Here is a 19,669-nt window from a genome sequence, read left to right as displayed (position 1 = left end):
GGGATGGGGTCTGCTCTTAACTCACTTCTCGAGGAGGGCCCTCGAAGGCCCCCGCTTCATGTCTGGGAGATTTCCCCAAGGTCTGCTCTCAGGCCACCAGGAGCCATTGACTGCAGCACGTTCCGGAGCTCAGTGGGGGTGCTCAGGGCAGGAGACAGCCCGGTCCGTGAGGCTGGCTGGGTTCACTGCTTTACAGCTGTTTGGGTTCTTACTCCGAACTCAGCCCCGGGCTGGGCTATGCTGGGGACACAGCACTGATTGAGCCAGCCCTGGGCCCTGCCCTGGAAAGCTCCCAGCCCAGGTAGCGTGGACAGCCTGGAGTGGTCAGGGCTAGGCTGTGAGATCCCAGGGACTGGGGAATCCCAGAGGAAATATCTGACCTGGCCTGCAGTTAGGGAGGGCTTTCTGGAGGAGGAAGCAAACACGTCAGCTGGCCGGAGGAATGGCACGTGGGATGCCAGCAATGGGAGAAGCATGGCATAGCCAATGAGAGGCAGCAGCCAGGGAGATGGTGGCGAGAAGAGAGGGCATGGGGCTGGAGTGCAAGGGTCTGGGGGCCACTGGGCAGGGTGGGGACTGCTTGCATGAGGGGAGCCAGCCATGGAAGGGTTTCGTACAGAGAGGGACAGGGTTAAAACAGGCCTTTAGAAAGCCCCCCTGGCTGCCTGTGGAGAATGGATGGGAGGGTGCGAGAGGCAGGCCAGGACAGGGCTCTGGGCTGGACTCTGGCATGGTGGTGTGTGGGGCAGAGAGAAGGTGGGAGGCTCAGAAGGCCCTGCCAGTTGTGGGGCGCATGGGCAAGGGCACAGGAAACTCCCAGAGGAGGCCGCCCGGGGCTCAGGTTTAAGGAGTGGGTCCGTGGCTGAGGGGCTCCATTGCGGAGGGACGGGCCTTTCCTGTCTGTCCTGTGGGCAGCCCCCGCCAGCTGGGGCCGTTTCCCCAGGGAGTCTGGGCAGGTGTCCCAGGCCCTCTCCTGACCGGTCCTCCCCATCCACCTCCGCCGCCTGCAGATGACAGCCTGGGCTTACTGGAGCTGGACCAGCGGACCCACTTCCCCCAGTTCTCCTACTCGGCCAGCATCCGCGAGTGAGCAGTCTGCCCACGCAGAGGACGCACGCACGCTGCCATCACCTCCGGGTGGTTTTTTCCCCCTAACTTTTTACTTTGTCTTTTTGGTTTGCGTCCCCACCCCCACCTCCTCACCCTCTTCCCAGTTCTTCTTCAGGCCCCTCCCAGACGCACCCCAGCAGCCCCTGCAGCCCCTGCCTCCAGCCTCACCTTTGTGCCCAGACTTGCATTTGGGAGACTCCACCTCCCGCCCAGGCCTGGGCTGTTGGGCGGTTGGAGATTCAGGTTTTAATCCACACAAGCCCCAGTGAGGGGTGAAGCAAGGTGCCTGGGGCCTGCCTGAGTTTCTGGCCCGGGTGTCGTGCTGGTGTCTGCCTCCGTGCTGCTGCTTCTGGACGAAGGCTGCCTTCTGGTGGGACGTGACACCCGGCAGACAGTGGTGCTGCCTTCCAGGCCCCGTGGCCTAGGCTCGGAGTGGCCAGGCACGGGGCGGTCCAATCCCCCACCCGCTGTCGCCCCATGGGGGCAGAAAAGCAATAATGTCCAGGGGCAGGCAGGGGCCCTTGGGAGCTGCAGGGTGGGAGGTTAGGGCTGCTCCCTGGTGAATGGAGCCAGATCCTAGGATCTGTACCATGGGGAACCAGGAGTGGCCGGGCTGGGCACCGCCTCCTGGTCCTGCCTCCTCCCCACCAAACTGTCCTCACCCTATGGATGAGGCAGGAGGAACATTTGGGGGCAAACCTGCCTGCCTCCCAGCCCCGTGCCTTACTAGGGCTTCCTTCCAGCTGGCCTTACCTCCCGCTGGACCCTGGGCCTGGCCTGGCCCCATTGGGGGGCTGTGGGCTGGGCTCACCCTCTTCTCTGCGGGAGTGGAGGGGCACCAGCCTCGGCTGTTACAATCTTACACCGGACAGTATTGGGCCCCATGGACTTGGTCAGGGAGGGGTGGGGGTGGGCATCTCTGGTACCTGTTGGGGTGGGGGGCCTCTGAGAAGGGAGGCTCCTAGGCCCCCCTCACCCCTCCCTCTCCCCAGGGCCCCACGTTCTGCAGCCTTAAGGTTGAACATGAGCGCACGTCCATGTCAGTGCTGTGGGACTCCTGTGCGTGCCTCGGACTGCGTGTGTCGGCGGGACGCAGGCACACGTGGGTGTGGGTGTGTGTGCATGTGTGTTTGTGTGAGGGCAGCGTGTCCTCCGGTGTGCATGGTGTGTGGGCTTGGGCCCCATCCCTGGCCCGAGCATTTCATCCTGTGGGGGAGGGGTGCTGACCTAGTGGGAGGAGCCCCGCCGTGATCCATGAGCTGCCCTGCCCACGCCTGCCCTCCCTGCAGCAACAACTCTGGGTATTTGGAGTTTAGCTTTTGTGGGTTTGCTCTCCCTACCCCATCTCCTGTACTATGCAGTTCATGGCAGGGTGGGGAGGGTTGGGGTTGGTTCGGGTGGGTGAGGGTCTTTTTCCTCTGTGTGCGATGTTATCTGACAGTTCTCCTCCGTCCCTACTGGCCTTTCTCCTCGTCTTCATATTTGTACGGTACAAGCAATAAAGACACTCATTTCAGACCAGGGCCCAGCCTGCACTCACGCCGGCCCAACCACGCTGGGCTTTGCCTTGGTGATGGAGTCGGACCTCTGGGCCCCAGCTCCTCCTGTACTAGCCGCTCCCTTCAGCAAGGAGGGCACTGAGCTGGGGCGTGGAGGTGAGAATGAGCTCAGGGTGAGGGCAGCTGGGGTGTGTGCAGGAGCTCAGGCTGGAGAGGGTGGGTGGAGCTGGTACTGTGGGGCTGAGGGGTGTGGGAAGGCTCCCAGCATGTGGGGGTGGGGTGGACAGAGACCACTCCAGGCCCTCAGTGCTGCTTAGGCTAAGAGAGGTGGGGTGGAGGGACAGGGGTGGAAGATCTGGGTAGCCCAGAATGAGGAGGGTGCCTGTGCTGTCACTGAGTGAGAGGGAGTGGTTCATTCCACCCGGCTGCCGAGCCTTAGAGGGGGGCATTCCTGTCCTGCCCCACCTCCCCGTTTATGCTGCCGCCTGGAAGCCTTGAGGCCCCCAAATTCCAGTACAGACCCAGTGGTGTGTTCATGGTGGCGTGGTTGCTGTCGCCTGGGAGCTCCTGAGCGTTTGGTTAGAACCCCGTTCAGCTTGGGGTCAGCCCTCCGCTAGGCACTGCCCTTTAGCCTGGATGCGTCTGGGCCCCTGCACTTCCCGTGCTTGAGTCACGTGGCCACATGGCCGGGCGCTAGCCAGATGGAACACTTCCCCCAGCAAAGGACCAGAGACCAGAGCCCTGGCCTGCCCTGCTGAGCCCTGCTGTGCAGAGGGCCTGGCACAGATGAATTTGAGATTTTGCCACAAGGTGTTAGCACTTGACACCCATTGAGTCTTTGAGATTTTAAGTGAATGTAAGCAGAAAAAGTCAGATCCAATGTACAGAAATCAGAGTTAGCTACAGCTAAGACTCATGTTGTTTAGTTGGGGTTTTTTAGTTTGTCTTTCTAAAGTCATGTGGACCGTAATTTAATTACAAAAGTCTTCCCTGGTGGTCATAAAATAGGCAGGCCTATAAAGAAAGTCCTTTTACTCTTCCATCTCGTCCCAGCCCTGAATTGACCCACGTTGGTGCTCCTCACGCCGTGGTGACGCAGGTCTCGTAGTGTGGGCACGGGCCTGGCTACCTCATCTTTTTAGTGGCTCTCTCCTCTTCCACAGGATGGGGCCCCACAGCTGCAGCAGCTGGCCCTGTAGTTGAGCATGTGTGCTTATCCTGTAGAGCTTTTCCCAAGAAGAGTGTTTGAACTTAGAGTCTTAATAAAATCTTACCAAATAAATTTTGAGTAGAATAATCGTCTTTTGCAATGTACATTTTAAAAACTTCACAAGTTCTTTTTTGTATATAAAGAACAGTAGTCTGGGCACAGTGGCTCATGCCTGTAATCCCAGCAATTTGGGAGGCCGAGGCGGGCAGGTCTCTTGAGGCCAGGGGTTCGAGACCAGCCTGGGCATCATAGGGAGACCCTCATCTCTACAAAAAATACAAAAATTAGCTGGGCATGATGGTGCATGCCTGTAATCCCAGCTAACTTGGAAGGCTGAGGTGGGAAGATCACTTGAGCCCAGGAGTTTGAGGCTGCAGTGAGCTATGACTGCAGCACTGCACTGCAGCCTGGGACAGTGAGACTGCGTCTCTAAAAATAAAAATAAAAAAAAAAAACATGATACATGCCATTAAAAAAGACAGCAAAGCAGGAGTATGAGAAGGTAAATTCACCTGAGGTCGCAGGGCCTGGAGTACTCATTTTGGTGCTGATTACCTCTGTGCAAATGGACACGGCATCATAAATCAGTAGTTTCCTGCTCTGTTTGCATAATCTTTTCCAGTTAATGTGAAGCCTCTGGGGGCTGCCCTCGTGCATTGATGGCAGTGTTGAGTCGGGGGTAGCAGTGAGATTCCCTTTTAGCTGCTGCATTTGGGGAACTCGGGCTTTCCAGCTGCTTCCTGGGGTTCCATGGGGTAGACTCCTCAACCGGTTCAGCCGCCCCGTTAACAGGAATTGACTTGGTTTCGTTTGGTGCTACCAGCAGTCCTGTAATAAACTAGCTATCCGTCTGTACTGTGCTTGTGCTTTTGTTTGTCATCTGCATCCCAGGATTTTAATGTCCAGTACCTTTCCAAAAAAGTGTAGCCATTCACATACTTTAAATTTTGAAATAATTGCAGACTTGCAGAAAACTTTCAAAAACAGTACTGTACGAAGATTATTCCAGGCCTGGGGCAGGAAATGTACAAGATGAGCCTGGGGCATCTTGCAGTGCCTGAAAGCGCGCACTGATAATGCTGAAGTCACAGGGACACCGGAGCCAACGGAGCTCCCAGGGGCCAGAGCTGGAAAGAATGTGAACAACAAAATAAATAATAGCATAATATTGGGTTTTCACCTAAAATGTGAAATAAGTCTACTGCTAAGTGGCAAAATGGGGAGAATACACAAATCTACACAAAATCATAAGTAATTTCTGTAGACAGCCTTCAAGGAGGGCTATGGAACCCCCACTTCTTAGGCGTGGGCTGCAGTGACTCCTCCAAAGAGTGCAGTGTATAGAGGGGGGAAAAAGTAACTTCAGTGAAGGTCCCTGACAAACACTACATCATCCAGCCGATCAAGGTCAACATTGCCGACGAATCACCTTCACGGTGTCCCTTTAATGTGATGTGATAGAATGGCACTTTCCCTCTGATCCTCCTGCAGACACACACCACCTCACTGAGAGGAAGCAGACATCATCAGACAGATCTCAGTTGAGGGATATGTCTGCCAAGGTGGTTAATCAGAAAAGTCTGAGAAAGTGACACATCCAAGATAACCAAAGGAGTCATGGTGACTAAATGTGTCCTGAAATAGAAAATGAACGTAGGGAAAAAGGAAGGCTTGAATAAAGCGTAGGCTTAATAGATGAATATTGGTCTAACAGATTGTGACAAATGGGGCACACTAATATGAGATGTTCATTGGGGAAATTGGGTGTGGGGTAGGTGGGAACTGTCAATCTATTCAAAAATAAAAGTTATGTAACAGAATTACAAAATATACCCTTCGCCAAGTTCCTCATAGCATTTTACTTAAAACGGACAAAAATGGGATTGGAATGTTACATTCACCCCTCCACCTCCCGTCCACATCTGTATACCTGTCCTAAAGAACATTCTGCTACATAACTGCTCTCCAGTTATCAAGGTCAGGAAGCTAACACTGAAACTGCTCTTCTCTACAGATTTTATAATGTTCGCTAATGGTCAACGCTTAATGTCCTTGTATGTTAAAAATTCCTAGCTAATGACCAGGCTCACATGTTGCATTCAGCTGGCAGGTGTGAAACTCACAGGGCAGTTATTTTGCAGTTACATTTCCTCAACCAGGGTTGGTTGCCTCACTTTTTTCTCTCTCTTTTTTTAAGATGGAGTCTCGCTCTATTGCCCAGGCTGGAGTGCCATGGTGCGATCTTGGCTCTCTGCAACCTCTGCCTCCAGGGTTCAAGTGATTCTCCTGTCTCAGCCTCACCAGTAGCTGAGATTACAGGCACCCACCACCACACCCAGCTAATTTGTATTTTTAGTAGAGACAGGATTTCACTATGTTGGCCAGGCTGGTCTCGAACTTACCTCAAGTGACCCGCCCGCCTCACCTTCCCAAAGTGCTGGGATTACAGGCGTGAGCCACTGTGCCCAGCCTAAAAGATTTTTTTTTAAGCTACTTACGTCTCTCCATTTACCCGCAAGGAACTTCCTTGTGGACAGAAGACAGGCAGAGTTCAGTCATCCCTGTGCTCATGTGAGACCAAGGCGTATCTGATGGCTTCCTCTGCCCTATAGAAGAGCCAGACTAGGCATGGATGGCTCTTCCTGTAAATTGTGCATTCAGTAAAAGGCTCATCAAACTCAAAAGAATGCAGCTGTTTGTCTCCTGTCTATGACCTGGAAGCCCCCTCCCCTGCTTTGAGTTGTCTTGCCTTTCTGGACCGAACCAGTGTACAGCTTACACATATTGATGACGTCTCATGTCTCCATAAAATGTATAAAACCAAGCTGTGCCCCGAATACCTCCTGTGGCTGTGTCACAGGCACGTCCTCAACTTTGGCAAAATAAACTTTCTAAATTGATTGAGACCTATCTCAGATACCTTTTGGTTTACATAGTTAATAAGCGTCTTGTGTAGAGACATTTTGTAGATATCCCGATTCCTATCAGATGTTCACCCACTAGTTTGAACATCTATTGATGTTTCTTGTATGAAACGATGCTGTGGTGGTTGCCAAATAGGATTTTCCATCCTTCTACATTTATTAGTTTGGCCAGTCATGGTGGCTGACACCTGTAATCCTAGCACTTTGAGAAGCCAAGGTGGGAGGATCGCTTGAGCCCAGGAGTTCAAAAACCAGCCTAGGCAACAAAGTGATACCCCAGTCTCTACAAAAAAAATTTAAAAATTAGCCAAGCATGGGGCCGGGCACGGTGGCTCATGCCTGTAATCCCAGCACTTTGGGAGGCTGAGGTGAGTGGATCACGAGGTCAGGGGATCGAGACCATCCTTGCTAACACGGTGAAACCCCGTCTCTACTAAAAATACAAAAAATTAGCCAAGTGTGGTGGTGGGCGCCTGTAGTCCCAGCTACTCAGGAGGCTGAGGCAGGAGAATGGCTTGAACCCGGGAGGCGGAGCTTGCAGTGAGCCGAGATCGTGCCACTGCACTCCAGCCTGGGCGACACAGCGAGACTCCGTCTCAAAAAAAAAAAAAAAAAAAAAAAAATTAGCCAAGCATGGTGGCGCACAGCTGTAGTCCCAGCTACTTGGGAGGCTGAGATGGGAGGATCACTTGAGCCTAGGAGGTTGAGGCTGCAGTGAGCCATGTTCACACCACTGCACTCCAGCCTGGGTGACAGAGCGAGACCCTGTCTGAAAACAAAACACATTTATTAGTTCACGTTCTAAAGATTAGAAGAGCTTTTCTTTCCCACTGCCTGAGTTATATCAGAATAAACTTGTATTTTAATTTTATTCAGTTATGACTATCATCTTGATGCTCACATATTCTAGATTTAGCTAGTGACTTCTGCATCTACGTGACTTGCCCTGCCATTGGGAGACTTTCTGCCCACAAAAATATTCCAGGTCTTGTACCTTCTCTTGTATGACCCTGGGATCAGCCATTTCTCCAAGTAGCCCTGGTTCGTTTTAGTGGAGAATGGGATGCGGCGGCCAGGGTTTAGATGTTAGGGGTGCTTCTCACTATTGGGGTGTCGCTGCTCGTAAGCTCTCCCAGTGGACTAGGCTAGGAAATACATGTTTGCATACACAACACTTTTTTTTTAATTTTTTTTTTGAGACGGAGTCTCGCTCTGTCGCCCAGGCTGGAGTACAGTGGCCCAATCTCGGCTCACTGCAAGCTCCGCCTCCCGGGTTCACGCCATTCTCCTGCCTCAGCCTCCTGAGTAGCTGGGACTACAGGCTCCCGCCACTACGCCCGGCTAATTTTTTGTATTTTTAGTGGAGACGGGGTCTCACCGTGTTAGCCAGGATGGTCTCGATCTCCTGACCTCGTGATCCGGCAGCCTCGGCCTCCCAAAGTGCTGGGATTACAGGCGTGAGCCGCCACACCCGGCCACGCAACACTTAACTTCTATATAAACAACCATGTGTTCACACAATTTTATCTCCAATTCCATTGCGACACCGACACCACAAGGGTCATTCTAAGCTCCGATCTGTTTCTACATCCATCCTCTGACGGTGCAAACCCTGATTCTACATTTTGAAATCCTCCCGACTTTATGGTCAGGAAAGTGAGGCCCAGAGGGGCTGCTTCCGGGCAGCAGGATGAGGATCTGTCTCCAGCTGTCCGACCTTAGAGGGCTTCGAGAGGACAGAGCCAGCCTGCGGGGCACTCACCTTTGTGCACCTGCCCAGGCAAGGCGGGCTCAGTGCGCACGCGCCCAGGGGCCTTTAAAGCGCCCGCCGCGCGGTCTCTTCCCCTAGCTGCAAGGGTCGGTGCTTGGCCTCGCCCGCAACACCCTCCTGGAGGATGCTGGTGAGAGGCAGGGACCAGGGGTCCGGCTCCCGGCTCGGGCCTATCTTTAGGCGCTGAGCCCCTCAAGCCCTCTCCTTTGCAGAGTCCCACTGCCTTCCTCGATGCAGAGCCTTCGAGCGCCCCAGTCCCCGACGGCTTCCTCGCGGGCCCCAGTGTCTCCCCAGGACGCCTGGCGAGGCCACCAGGGCTGGAGGAGGCGCTGAGCGCGCTGGGGCTGCAGGGAGAACGCGAGTACGCCGGGGACATCTTCGCCGAAGTCATGGTGAGCCGACCCGCTGCCTGCCCTGGTGAGGCCGACGCCGGCCCACCGCCCTGAACACCACTCTGAACTCCTACCGCTCCAGCCTCTCCTCCCCGTCACTGGCAGCCGGCGTTCCTTCCCTGTAACGTCCAGGCTTTTGTTTTATTTTCACACAGCGCCGTTTCTACCGCTGGGAATGCCCTTTCCCACCGTCCCCGGGCTCTTTGCAGCCCCTCCTGGAGTGTTCATGGTCGCTTGTACTTGTCCTCCACATTTATTTGTTTAACAAATATTTAATGGTTTAGTAGCAAATGTTTTAGGCGCTGGAGATGCTGCAATGCTGGCCTCGTTCTGGGGAGATGAGCAAACACATAGGACAACTAGGGACAGGCCACGCAAACCAAAACACTGGCCTCGCCAGCCTTCAGACATCCCTATGAGAGGGGTGCTGCGGAAGGAAGACTGAAGGGAGGAGTTTGTTGAACGTCTTGCCAGTGACTCTCCTGGGCCAGGATCTCTGTTAGGACCTGAGAGACACCTGTGTTGTGAGCAGAAGTCCCTGCCCTCGTGGGACTGGCAGCCTAGCGGCCAAATAGACAAAGCACACAGGGAGACATCTTCACAGTGAAAATGCTGAGACAAAGAGATAGTGATCGGGTGGGAGGAGTATAGACAAAGCCATGGAGATGTTAGTTGAATGACGGAAAGGCCGAGCAAGGAGCTGGGGAAGGACCTTCTCTGTAGAGGAAACAGGAAGTGCAAAGGGCCTGGGGTAGGAATGGGCTTGGTATAGTCTAGGAGCCAAAAAGAATGCAGCTGTGGCTGATGCGTGGGTTGTGGGGGGAGAGAGGGAAGAGGTGATGTTTGAGCAGAGCCTGAAAGAAATCAGAGTTTTCTCCAAGGGTACTGGGAGCCATGGAAGGGTTTTAAGCTGGGGAGTTCCTTGGTCAGCTCTTTCTTTGGGAAGATGCTTCTGGGTGCTCTGAGGCAGAAGGGTTGAGGCTTGGTGGTCAAGAGTTGAAGTCTGAGGCCGGGCGCAGTGGCTCATACCTGTAATCCCAGCACTTTGGGAGGCCGAGGTGGGCGGATCACCTGAGGTCAGGAGTTCAAGACCAGTCTGGTCAACATGGTGAAACCCTGTCTCTACAAAAATACAAAAATTAGCCAGGCATGGTGCCACGTGCCTGTAATCCCAGCTACTTGGGAGGCTGAGGCGGGAGAATCGCTTGAACCCAGGAGGGGATGTTGCAGTGAGCCGAGATTGAGCCATTGCACTCCAGCCTGGGCAACAGAGTGACTCTGTCTCAAAAAAAAAAGAAAAAAAAAAAAAAGTGAAGTCTGGGAACCTAGGGGGAGACGCCCAGGAGACCACGTGGCTCTGGGGGCTACAGACTGGAGAGGTGGGTATTGAGGCTTCTGGAACGAAGCCCAGAGTTGTAGGTGAGGACGCGTAAGAGGAGCTCGTTTGGAGGCCAGTTTGGGTGTGGCACGCCTAAGATATCCAACTGACTGGAGGAGGCTGCTGCACCCAGGGCTGGAGCCCAGGAGAAAGGCAGAGGCACAGGTGTGGAGAGTGAGACGTCCCTGCCCCAACCCCAGGTGTGCCGCGTGCAGCCCCGGAGAGCCCTGCCCCGCGCTGTGACCCCGGAGATGCGCGCCCTGGTGGTAGACTGGCTGGTCCAGGTGCACGTAGGTATCTGGAAGGGTGGGGGGGGCTGAGTTTGAGTCGCCGCCCGGGACCCCGTGGTCACCCGTGCCCCTCCTCAGGAGTACCTGGGTCTGGCTGGTGACACACTTTATCTGGCGGTGCACCTGCTTGATTCCTACCTGAGCGCTGGCCGTGTGCGCCTACATCGCCTGCAGCTGCTGGGCGTGGCCTGCCTGTTTGTGGCGTGCAAAATGGAAGAGTGCGTGCTTCCTGAGGTACTTCCGGGGTGGGGTTTGGGAGGGTGGATGGAGTCCTTTGGGGAGTCACTGATTCAGTGCCTACTGTGTGCCAAGCACCGTGCTGAGTCTGGGATTCCCAACATGGATGAGGGAGGGGCTGTCAATGTGACCCTTAAACAGAAGAGGAGACCGAGGCTCAGAGAGAGGAAGACATTTGCCCCAAATCAAGCAGTTGGAACTTGGACTCAGTCCAGAATAGTCTGTCTTAAGGCCAGGGGTGGTGGCTCACGCCTGTAATCTCAGCACCTTGGGAGGCTGAGACGGGCAGATCACTTGAAATCAGGAGTTTGAGACCAGCCTGACCAACCTGGTGAAACCCTTCTCTATTAAAAATATAAAAATTAGCCCGGCGTGGTGGTGCACGCCTGTAGGCCCAGCTACCCAGGAGGCTGAAGTAGGATAATTGTTTGAACCCAGGAGGCGGAGGTTGCAGTGAGGTGAGATCGCGCCACTGCACTCCAAAAAAACAAACAACAACAACAAAAAAACAACAACAAAAATCACTTTGGGGAGCCAAGCTGACCTCGTCTCTAATTTAGAAAAGTAAATAAAAATAATATAAACTAGTCCATCTTGAATGGTTACCGTCAACATGCATGAATTCAGTGCCTTATCAGAACAGCCTGGTGAAGCAGGGAGTAGTATCTGTTTTACGGGGGGCAGGGGGTAGCTGAGGCAGAGAGCTTAAGTGAATGTCCTATGTCACACAGTGAGCAGATGATGGGGTTTGAACTCGAACCTAGGTCTTGAACCCAGGACCCTCAAGCCCCTGCTCTCTACGACTTCCAGACACAAGTCAATGGCCTCATTTTACACACCAGGAAACTGAGGTCCGGAAATTGGGGCCTTTCCAGGGCAGGGAGTAAAGAGCCTGGATCCAAGACTCCTTCACCTCCCCCCGCATCCCCCATCTGCAGCCCGCCTTCCTCTGCCTCCTGAGCGCGGACTCCTTCTCGCGGGCGGAGCTGCTGCGCGCCGAGCGCCGCATCCTGAGCCGCCTGGATTTCCGGCTGCACCACCCGGGCCCGCTGCTGTGCCTCGGGCTGCTGGCCGCACTGGCAGGGAGCAGCCCCCGGGTGAGCCCTTGTGAATAGGCGGGGTGGGGGCGTGGCCGGCTTGAGGTGGGGCGTGGCCTGACAGTCGCCCCGCCTCACTTGCAGGTGATGCTACTTGCCACCTACTTCCTGGAGCTGTCTTTGCTGGAGGCCGAGGCGGCGGGATGGGAGCCGGGTCGTCGCGCGGCTGCGGCTCTGAGCCTGGCGCATCGCTTGCTCGACGGGGCGGGCTTCAGGCTCCAGCCGGAACTTTACAGGTGTAGTCTTGGCAGAGGGCCTGTATGGGGTCACCGCAGCTTCAGGGACTTCCCTTCCTGGTCATTTTTACGGTCTCAGAGAATGAGAGACAATTATTGGGGAGGAGGTGGCACCTAGACTTGATTTTTCTGGGTGTGGGAGAGAATGGGGTGGGAGGACCCCATTAGTCCAGATCTGGAGGCTCTTAACCTTGCCCCAGGGTGGAAGATAGTTTCCCAGGCCCAGAAGATGCTCCTATTGCGTTCCAGGGCTGAGAATGAAGGATCTCCCAGGCCTCGAGTCCTCCATCTCTGTATCTGGTGGTGGACAGGGCGTTCCTTTAGCTGCTAGGGCCGCTAACCATGCTACCAGGTGGCAAGGCGAATCATGGTTTCCCCCAGCCTGTACCACTAGGATAGGATGGCTGCCCATCCTCAGCTCCCTTCCTTGCTTCCTTGCGTGTTCTGATTCCGCACTAGCTGTGCCCTGTAGGAAGAATCGGGTGTCCACCTCTCCCCGTGCTCGCCTAGTCACTCCAGTTGAAGACGGGACGCGTGCCCGATCTCGAGAGAGCCCCTGACCGGTCCGTGGGGACCCACATCGGCCCTTCTTCTCAGCCTCGAGTCTCCAGTTCCAAGGATGGGTCATCTCCAACCCCTTGCCCTGCCTCAGTTTCTCCATCTCCCTGCTGCAGCCCCGAGGAACTGGGCACCCTTGAGCCGTGCATGGCCCGCGCTGCGCTCCGAGGTCCCGCGCCCGGTGGCGCTGCAGTCTTCCTCAAGTACGCGCGGCCCCAGCGCCAGGGCACCAGCCTTGCCGCCGCCTGCCTGCTCCGCCGCCTCCAGTCTGAGCCTCCCTGAGCACTGAGACTCTGTCACAAAAAAATCAACAACAAAAATCAAAACCCTCCCAGTGTATGTCCGTCTCTCATCTCAATAAAAGAATTTATTTTATTCTGAGCGCTCTCTGCCCTCATTGGTCGAATTCCAGTCCATTCTCGCTTTTGATTGGTCGCTTTCTAGGCCTCGCATCCGTCTGATTGGATGTGCTCACCACTTCCTTTAATGGTTGCTGGGAGATAACATGCAAATTCTGAACTCCTCCACCAGGGGGCAATGGCAGGCTTCCCCAAGAGTCATTCAGCCGGATAAAACTGGGATCCCTTAAGGACTGGCAAAAAATCCACGACAGGTGGAGACTGTGGGGAATTGAGAATGCCCGTCCCGGTCAGAAGAAATGCTACCTCGATGTTGCCGGATTTTCATATCTTATTCAAGTAAACCTGAAATTCTGCAATTCCATATCTGCGTTTAGATGTCAACTAATTCAGTCTTTCCGGTTTTTTTTTTGCTGTTTTGTTTTTTGTTTTTGTTTTTTTTGAGACGGAGTTTCATTCTTGTTGCCCAGGCTGCTGGAGTGCAATGGCGCGGTCTCGGCTCACTGCAAACTCCGCCTCCCGGGTTCAAATGATTCTCTTGCCTCAGCTTCCCAAATAGCTGGGATTACAGGCTCCTGCCACCATGCCCGGCTAATTTTTGTATTTTCAGTAGAGACGAGTTTCACCATGTTGGCCAGGCTGGTCTCGAACTCCTAACCTCAGGTGATCCTCCCGCCTCGGCCTCCCAAAGTGCTGGGATTACAGGCTTGAGCCACCGTACTCGGCCTAATTCAATATTTCTTAATGGTTGTACAAGCCCAACATATCATATATACTGGGCTATGAAGATAGGTTCTCCCAGGCCGGGAAGACGCTCTGCGAAGGTCATCAGTTTGTAGTAGTGAGTCCTGGATAGTAAGAGTTTGATCAATGGGGTCTGATATACTTAACCTGGGAAGTGCCCAGGTGTCAATGGGGATAATTATGGTACCAACCTCCTGACACCGTGGTGAGGATGTGAGTTAAAAGATACGTAAAGCAGCCAGGTGTGGTGGCTCAAGTCTATAATCCCAGCACTTTGGGAGACCGAGGCGGGCGGATCACGAGATCAGGAGTTTGAGACCGGCCTGGTCAACATAGTGAAACCCCGTCTCTACTAAAAATGCAACAAATTAGCCGGGTGTGGTGGCGGGCTTCTGTAATCCGAGCTATTCAGGAGGCTGATGCAAGAGAATCGCTTGAACCCGGGAGGTGGAGGTTGCCGTGAGCCGAGGTTACGTCATTGCACTCCAGCCCTGGCGACAATGCAAGACTCCATCTCAAAATAAATACATAAAGATAAATAAATAATAGGGAAAGCTTTATGACAATATCTGACACCTAGGAGGTGTTGTAAAAGTGTTAGCATTGCATCCCAGCAGGACTGTGATTTTAGGTACAGTTGTCCTGTGCTACTGTGCCCGAGTACCTAGGCATTTACTTGGTCAGAAAACATGGTTATGAATCAACAGATCTCCCATTCTTTTTTTTTTTTTTTTTGAGACAGGGTCTCACTCTGTCATCATTCAGGTTGGAGTGCAGTGGTGTGATCTCAGCTCACTGCAACTTCCACCTCTTGGGTACAAGCAATCCTCCCACCTCAGCCTTCCAAGTAGTTGGGACCACTGGTGCACGCCACCACCCCTGGCTAATTTTTTGTATTTTTGGTAAAGACAAGGTTTTGCCATGTTGCCCAGGCTGGCCTCGAACTCCTGAATTCAGGTGATCCATCTGCCCCGGCCTCCCAAAGTCCTGGGATTACAGGTGTGAGCCACTGCGCCCAGCCAGATCTCTGTGTTTTTCATTACAAAACAGACACACCGGAGGTAGGGAAAGTGTGTGCACTGCTCAAGAACTCAAACTCACGAGTTTTACACTCCTAACTGAGCCTGGGTTTGGAGATGCAGAGAGGAAAATGTTTGCACTCCTGAGGTGTTCAAGGCTGGACCCCAGGGATAAGGGAGAAACTCACTCAGCAAAAGCATTTTACAGCAAAGTACAGTAAGAGATAGAGGCAGATGCTCCGGTTGAGATGGAAGGTGCTGAGTTCTGGTTTCTGTCTGTCACATGTGACCTGCCATGGGACCTCCAGCTGGAGGATGTGCTGTGGGGGTGGAGTTGGGGAGAGTGGAGATGCTTGGGGCTGAGACCCAAGCTAGAGTCTCAGAGGAGGGGGAAGGAGTAGTAATGCATAATGCTATTCACTCACACACTCATTCATTCAACAACTATATATGGATGCTGACTCAGAGCCAGGCACTCATGATCACATGACTCAGAGTCTAATGGACGATAAGAAACACCAGTTGTTAATTGCCCATTAATGTATGAAGCCCTGTGCTAAGTGCCTTACCTGCATAAGATAATTCAGTCTCTGCAACCGCTCTGAGGTTAACTTGCCTTTTATCCTCATGTCGCACAGAGGAAGTCGAAGGAGGAGGATCGAGGAACTTGGCCCAGGTCCCACAGCTAAGGAGGCGGCAAAGGAGGACTGAAGGGCAATTGACTCATTCATCCTCGATTTTTTTCTTGAAAGCCTCCTGCATGCTTCCTTTCCTGGGGACTTGTTTGCCTTCTCACTGGTTTTCTCCCATAGACAGCCTAGCTGGATGAGGGCAAGAAGGAGATCTCTCTTGTTTATAGAGTTATTCCCTCCTCCAGGAAGACTTTATCACCACCTCAGCCCAGGGCAGGTACCTCCCACATCCCAGCCCCGACCCCTCTGCCTGTGCCTCTTCCACCTCGGCCCCAGCTCCTCTGCCTGTGCCTCTTCCACCTCGGCCCCGACCCCTCTGCCTGTGCGTCTTCCACCTCGGCCCCGACCCCTCTGCCTGTGCCTCTTCCACCTCGGCCCCGACTCCTCTGCCTGTGCTTCTCAGGCTAGCCTGCTCAGGGCTGTCACTGTCTGGTCACTGGTCTGTCTTCCCACTGAACTGGGGCCCAGTGAGGGTAGGGTCTGAAGCTCACGCAGTGTCTGCTATGTCCCAGCATCATCCAGCACAGAGCTGGGCACAGAAAGGATGTCAGTGAATATTTGTTTCATAAATTAACAGATGAATCCCAAAGGTGGTATTATTTTTAATTCCTTTCCTTTCCTCTTTCCTCTTTCTCCTTTCCTTTCCTTTCCTTTCCTTTCCTTTCCTTTCCTTTCCTTTCCTTTTTTGAGACGGCATCTCCCTCTGTCATCCAGACTGGAGTGCAGTGGCACAATCTCGGCTCACTGCAACCTCTGCCTCCCAGGTTCAAGCGATTCTCCTGCCTCAATCTCCCGAGTAGCTGGGACTACAGGTGCACGCCACCACACCAGGCTAATTTTTGTGTATACATACAAAAATTTTATATATATTGTATATTAGTAGAGACGGGGTTTTGCCATATTGGCCAGGCTGGCCTCAAACTTCTGACCTCAAGCGATCCGCCCGCCTCGGCCTCCCAAAGTGCTGGGATTATAGGCGTGAGCCACCTCGACTGGCCCTAAAGGTGATATTATTGTCCCATGTTACTGATGAGGATACAGAGTTCCAGGTAGTTTAAGCGAGCTGTCTAAGTCATACCACTAGTGAGAAAATAAGCAGAGATTTGAATTTGGGAAGCTTGGGTCCAAATCCTGTGTTCTCATTCGATATGCCGAATGGCCAGTGGGCTGAAAGCCAGCTTTCCATGAGGCTGTTGTCTTCCTGCTCTTTCCCCCAGGCTCGTCCTTTCCTTCTAGAAATCTTCGGGAGCTTTGGGCACCGGGGAGGAGAGCAGGCAGGAGGTTGGAGAGAGTAAGGGGAATGGGAACAATTCGGGGGCGGGCTGGAGAACTAGGACTTGGTTAATTTGAGAGTGAGCATGGGGGAAGTCTCGAGGGGTTTCCCTAGACCCATAGGGGGCAGCCAGAGTCGGCTGCCGGAGGTGAGGGGGCGGAGAAAGGGTGGGGACCAGCCCCGCGGGGGGCGATGCGGTAGCTGCAGCGGCGGCGGCAGGAGTTTCCCACAATGCAGCGCGGCGCGCTGTCCCCGGTGCTGATGCTCAGCGCTGCCCCGGAGCCTCCGCCGCGCCCGCCTCCCGCCCTCTCCCCACCGGGCCCGGGCCCAGGCTCGGGCTCCCGCCATGGCTCGGCTCGTCCCGGTCCTACTCCAGAGCCGTCGGGGAGCCTGGGCGCGGCGCTCGACAGCAGCCTGCGGGCCGCCGTGGCGTTCAAGGCAGAGGGCCAGCGCTGCTATCGAGAGAAGAAGTTCCGGGAGGCCATCGGCAAGTATCACCGAGCGCTGCTGCAGCTGAAGGCGGCGCAGGGGGCCCGCCCTAGCGGCCTGCCCGCCCCCGCCCCCGGGTCCACCAGCAGCCCTGGGCCGGCGCGCCTCAGCGAGGAGCAGCGGCGCCTGGTGGAGAGCACGGAGGTGGAGTGTTACGACTCCCTCACGGGTACGCCGTCGGGGGGTGGGGGGATGGGGCACGAGGGGAGGGGGCAATCGGGAAAGCTTGGCGACTTGGGGGGCAGGGCCCCTGGGGCTGAAGGGTCCAGGGCTGTGGGCTTCCGGGGGAGCCTTCAGAGCTTGATCAAGGAAAGGGATTAGGGGTAGGGGATGACAGGGATCTGTGGCTGGAGGGAGCTGGGATGCAGGAAATGGTCTTTGGGTCGGGTCTTCAGGGCCCCGCTCCCCCTGAGTCGTTCTTTCCACCCCCTGGCCGCACGTGGACCTAAGGTGAGGAAGTCTGCCCTGAGCCAGGCTCTCGAGGTCCCGGCCCTCGCCCCCGCGCAGGCCCTTAGTGCTCTTGCCCACCGACAGCTCTGGGTGGGTCGCCCAGTGGCGTCTTCCGTGTTTTGGCGCCCCCTAGCGGCGGCGCAGTTGCGCCTGTTTCGATAGGCGAGCGGATTGGCGTCCCTGGTTGCCGGAACCTTAGGCCGGGTTCCCTGCAGCCTGAAGCCCCGGCTCCTCGCAGTCAGGTGGGTTCTGGGGGTGCCAGCAGGCTCTGAGATTGCCGGCCGCGGCGCCCTCGCAGCTTGCCTGCTGCAGTCGGAGCTGGTAAACTACGAGCGCGTGCGCGAGTACTGTCTCAAGGTGCTGGAGAAGCAGCAGGGCAACTTCAAGGCCACCTACCGTGCCGGCATTGCCTTCTACCACCTGGGCGACTACGCACGCGCGCTGCGCTACCTGCAGGAGGCCCGCAGCCGGGAGCCCACAGGTGAGTGGCGGGGCGGGGTGGGGCAGAGGTGAGGGCTAGGCCCAGGGCAGGGAAAGGGGCTGGAGCGGAGGGAACAGGCAGGAAGATCACGGTAGAACAGCAGAGCCTTCCTCCCGCGGAGCTGCTTCTAGGGAGAGCTGCGCCACCCACTTACTCCCTACACGCCCACTCATCCATTCATCCACCCCGCCCTTCACCCGCCATTCAAACATCCGTCCACCTATTGCTCCTCTGACATCTCCCCGGCCATTTCTCATCTACCGTCATTGCCACATCTGATATCTCCTATTCACCTGCTCAGCCACTTCCCTATCCACCCACTGTCATCTCCATTACCCCCTCCCACCCCTGCCTACTGCACACACTCATTCCTCCACTCACCCATTCACACACACCTATTCATTCACTTCCTCCACCATCCACTCATCCACTCGGGTGGGCGATGGCAGGAAATTGGGGTGTGTGTGTGTGTGTGAGTGCATGTGTGCACTTACACACATGAATGCAGGAGGGCAGACACAACACTCGGTTTTGTATTAAGAGCCAATGAGGAAGGAAGAGGGATTACAACAGGTGCAGGGTTGTGGGAGCAGAGACGAGATTAGTTTTCCCGTTAAGTGGCTCCGAGAGAACAGGCTTCTTGCAGATGTCACTGGAGGATGAGAACTGTGAAGGGGGCCTCTGCGAAGAGGCATTTCTGGCAGAGGGTGCCGCAAATACAGGCGCATAGAGGTGTGCGATGGCTCCGCTTTGCCGACTGTGACTGGGGCTTTGGGGAAGGGCTCTGGCTCTATTGGCTGTGTGAGCGAGCTGCTGGAGACTTCGGAGAATGGGGTGTGAGCCAGGGAGGTGTGGAAGTCACCTGCTGCCCTAGGACACCCAGATGATGCCCTGTCCACCTCCCCTGCAGACACCAATGTGCTCCGCTACATCCAGCTGACTCAGCTGAAGATGAACCGTTGCAGCCTCCAGCGGGAAGACAGTGGGGCTGGGGCCCAGACTCGGGATGTAATTGGCTGAGGCCAACCCAAGGGGACCTCTCTATCCCTCGCCCTCCCACCTCACCATGTAACTTCCCCCTGACTCATGTGTTCGTTGGTAAAACACTTGTCACTGGTGATCATAACTTCTTTGTGTGGTGTTCTTGGGGGGACCAGGGAGGGCCTCATCCCTTGGACCTTAGAAACCCAGAGAAGCCCAGGGAGGGTGTGTGGGGTGGGGGAGAATGTTCTGCTGGGATGACCCAGCATCAGGGCCTGGGCCAGGGAAAGAAACAGTCTAGGCCGGGCGCAGTGGCTCATGCCTGTAATCCCAGCACTTCGGGAGGCCAAGATGGGTGGATCACTTGAGGTCAGGAGTTTGAGAGCAGCCTGGTCGACATGGTGAAACCCTGTCTCTACCAAAAATACAAAAATTATCCGGGCATGGTGGTGGGAGCCTGTAGTCCCAGCTACTCATGA

The 19,669-nt window shown here is 55.0% G+C and overlaps 3 protein-coding genes across 10 annotated transcripts in view; all 3 read left to right on the top strand.

Annotated features, from left to right (window-relative positions):
* AKT2 (AKT serine/threonine kinase 2) overlaps positions 1-4,674 on the top strand; it is a 54,993-nt gene extending 50,319 nt beyond the window's left edge. For all 7 annotated transcript variants that reach the window (XM_030795664.1, XM_030795658.1, XM_030795662.1 and 4 more), the window contains one exon: positions 1,011-4,674. In XM_030795664.1, the coding sequence (XP_030651524.1) occupies positions 1,011-1,090 (80 nt within the window). In that variant the 3' untranslated portion in view covers positions 1,091-4,674. The remainder of the gene's footprint in view (positions 1-1,010) is intronic.
* A 3,513-nt stretch (positions 4,675-8,187) lies between these two features.
* On the top strand, positions 8,188-13,083 carry CNTD2 (cyclin N-terminal domain containing 2). 2 transcript variants are annotated; one of them, XM_030795665.1, is made up of 7 exons: positions 8,188-8,644; positions 8,727-8,906; positions 10,485-10,574; positions 10,653-10,808; positions 11,750-11,908; positions 11,993-12,144; positions 12,742-13,083. In XM_030795665.1, the coding sequence occupies exons 1-7, from the start codon at positions 8,639-8,641 to the stop codon at positions 12,989-12,991; spliced, it is 993 nt and encodes a 330-aa protein (XP_030651525.1). In that variant the 5' UTR covers positions 8,188-8,638; the 3' UTR covers positions 12,992-13,083. The 2 variants fall into 2 exon arrangements, with proteins under 2 accessions (XP_030651525.1, XP_030651526.1); XM_030795666.1 differs by lacking the exon at positions 10,485-10,574.
* Positions 13,084-16,848: 3,765 nt separating this feature from the next.
* On the top strand, positions 16,849-19,335 carry TTC9B (tetratricopeptide repeat domain 9B). The gene is made up of 3 exons (XM_003270359.4): positions 16,849-17,447; positions 18,027-18,209; positions 19,120-19,335. Exons 1-3 carry the CDS (start codon positions 17,021-17,023, stop codon positions 19,227-19,229), a joined length of 720 nt encoding a protein of 239 aa, XP_003270407.1. The 5' UTR covers positions 16,849-17,020; the 3' UTR covers positions 19,230-19,335.
* The last annotated feature ends 334 nt before the right edge of the window (positions 19,336-19,669 follow it).

Source organism: Nomascus leucogenys, chromosome 17 (genome assembly GCF_006542625.1).
Source record: "Nomascus leucogenys isolate Asia chromosome 17, Asia_NLE_v1, whole genome shotgun sequence".
NCBI classification, from domain to species: Eukaryota; Metazoa; Chordata; class Mammalia; order Primates; family Hylobatidae; genus Nomascus; species Nomascus leucogenys.
Note: the sequence above shows the minus strand (reverse complement) of the source record. Positions and strands in the feature narration are given on the sequence as shown.

Excerpts from the sequence above, each read along its gene's own strand:
- CNTD2 (XM_030795665.1), top strand. Across the intron at positions 10,809-11,749 it reads AAGAGTGCGTGCTTCCTGAG|CCCGCCTTCCTCTGCCTCCT; the intron begins GTACTTCCGGGG and ends CCCCATCTGCAG. Across the intron at positions 12,145-12,741 it reads CTCCAGCCGGAACTTTACAG|CCTCGAGTCTCCAGTTCCAA; the intron begins GTGTAGTCTTGG and ends CCTTCTTCTCAG.
- TTC9B (XM_003270359.4), top strand. The coding sequence starts at position 17,021 with ATGCAGCGCGGCGCGCTGTCCCCGGTGCTGATGCTCAGCGCTGCCCCG. Across the intron at positions 17,448-18,026 it reads GTGTTACGACTCCCTCACGG|CTTGCCTGCTGCAGTCGGAG; the intron begins GTACGCCGTCGG and ends GCGCCCTCGCAG. Across the intron at positions 18,210-19,119 it reads CCGCAGCCGGGAGCCCACAG|ACACCAATGTGCTCCGCTAC; the intron begins GTGAGTGGCGGG and ends CCTCCCCTGCAG.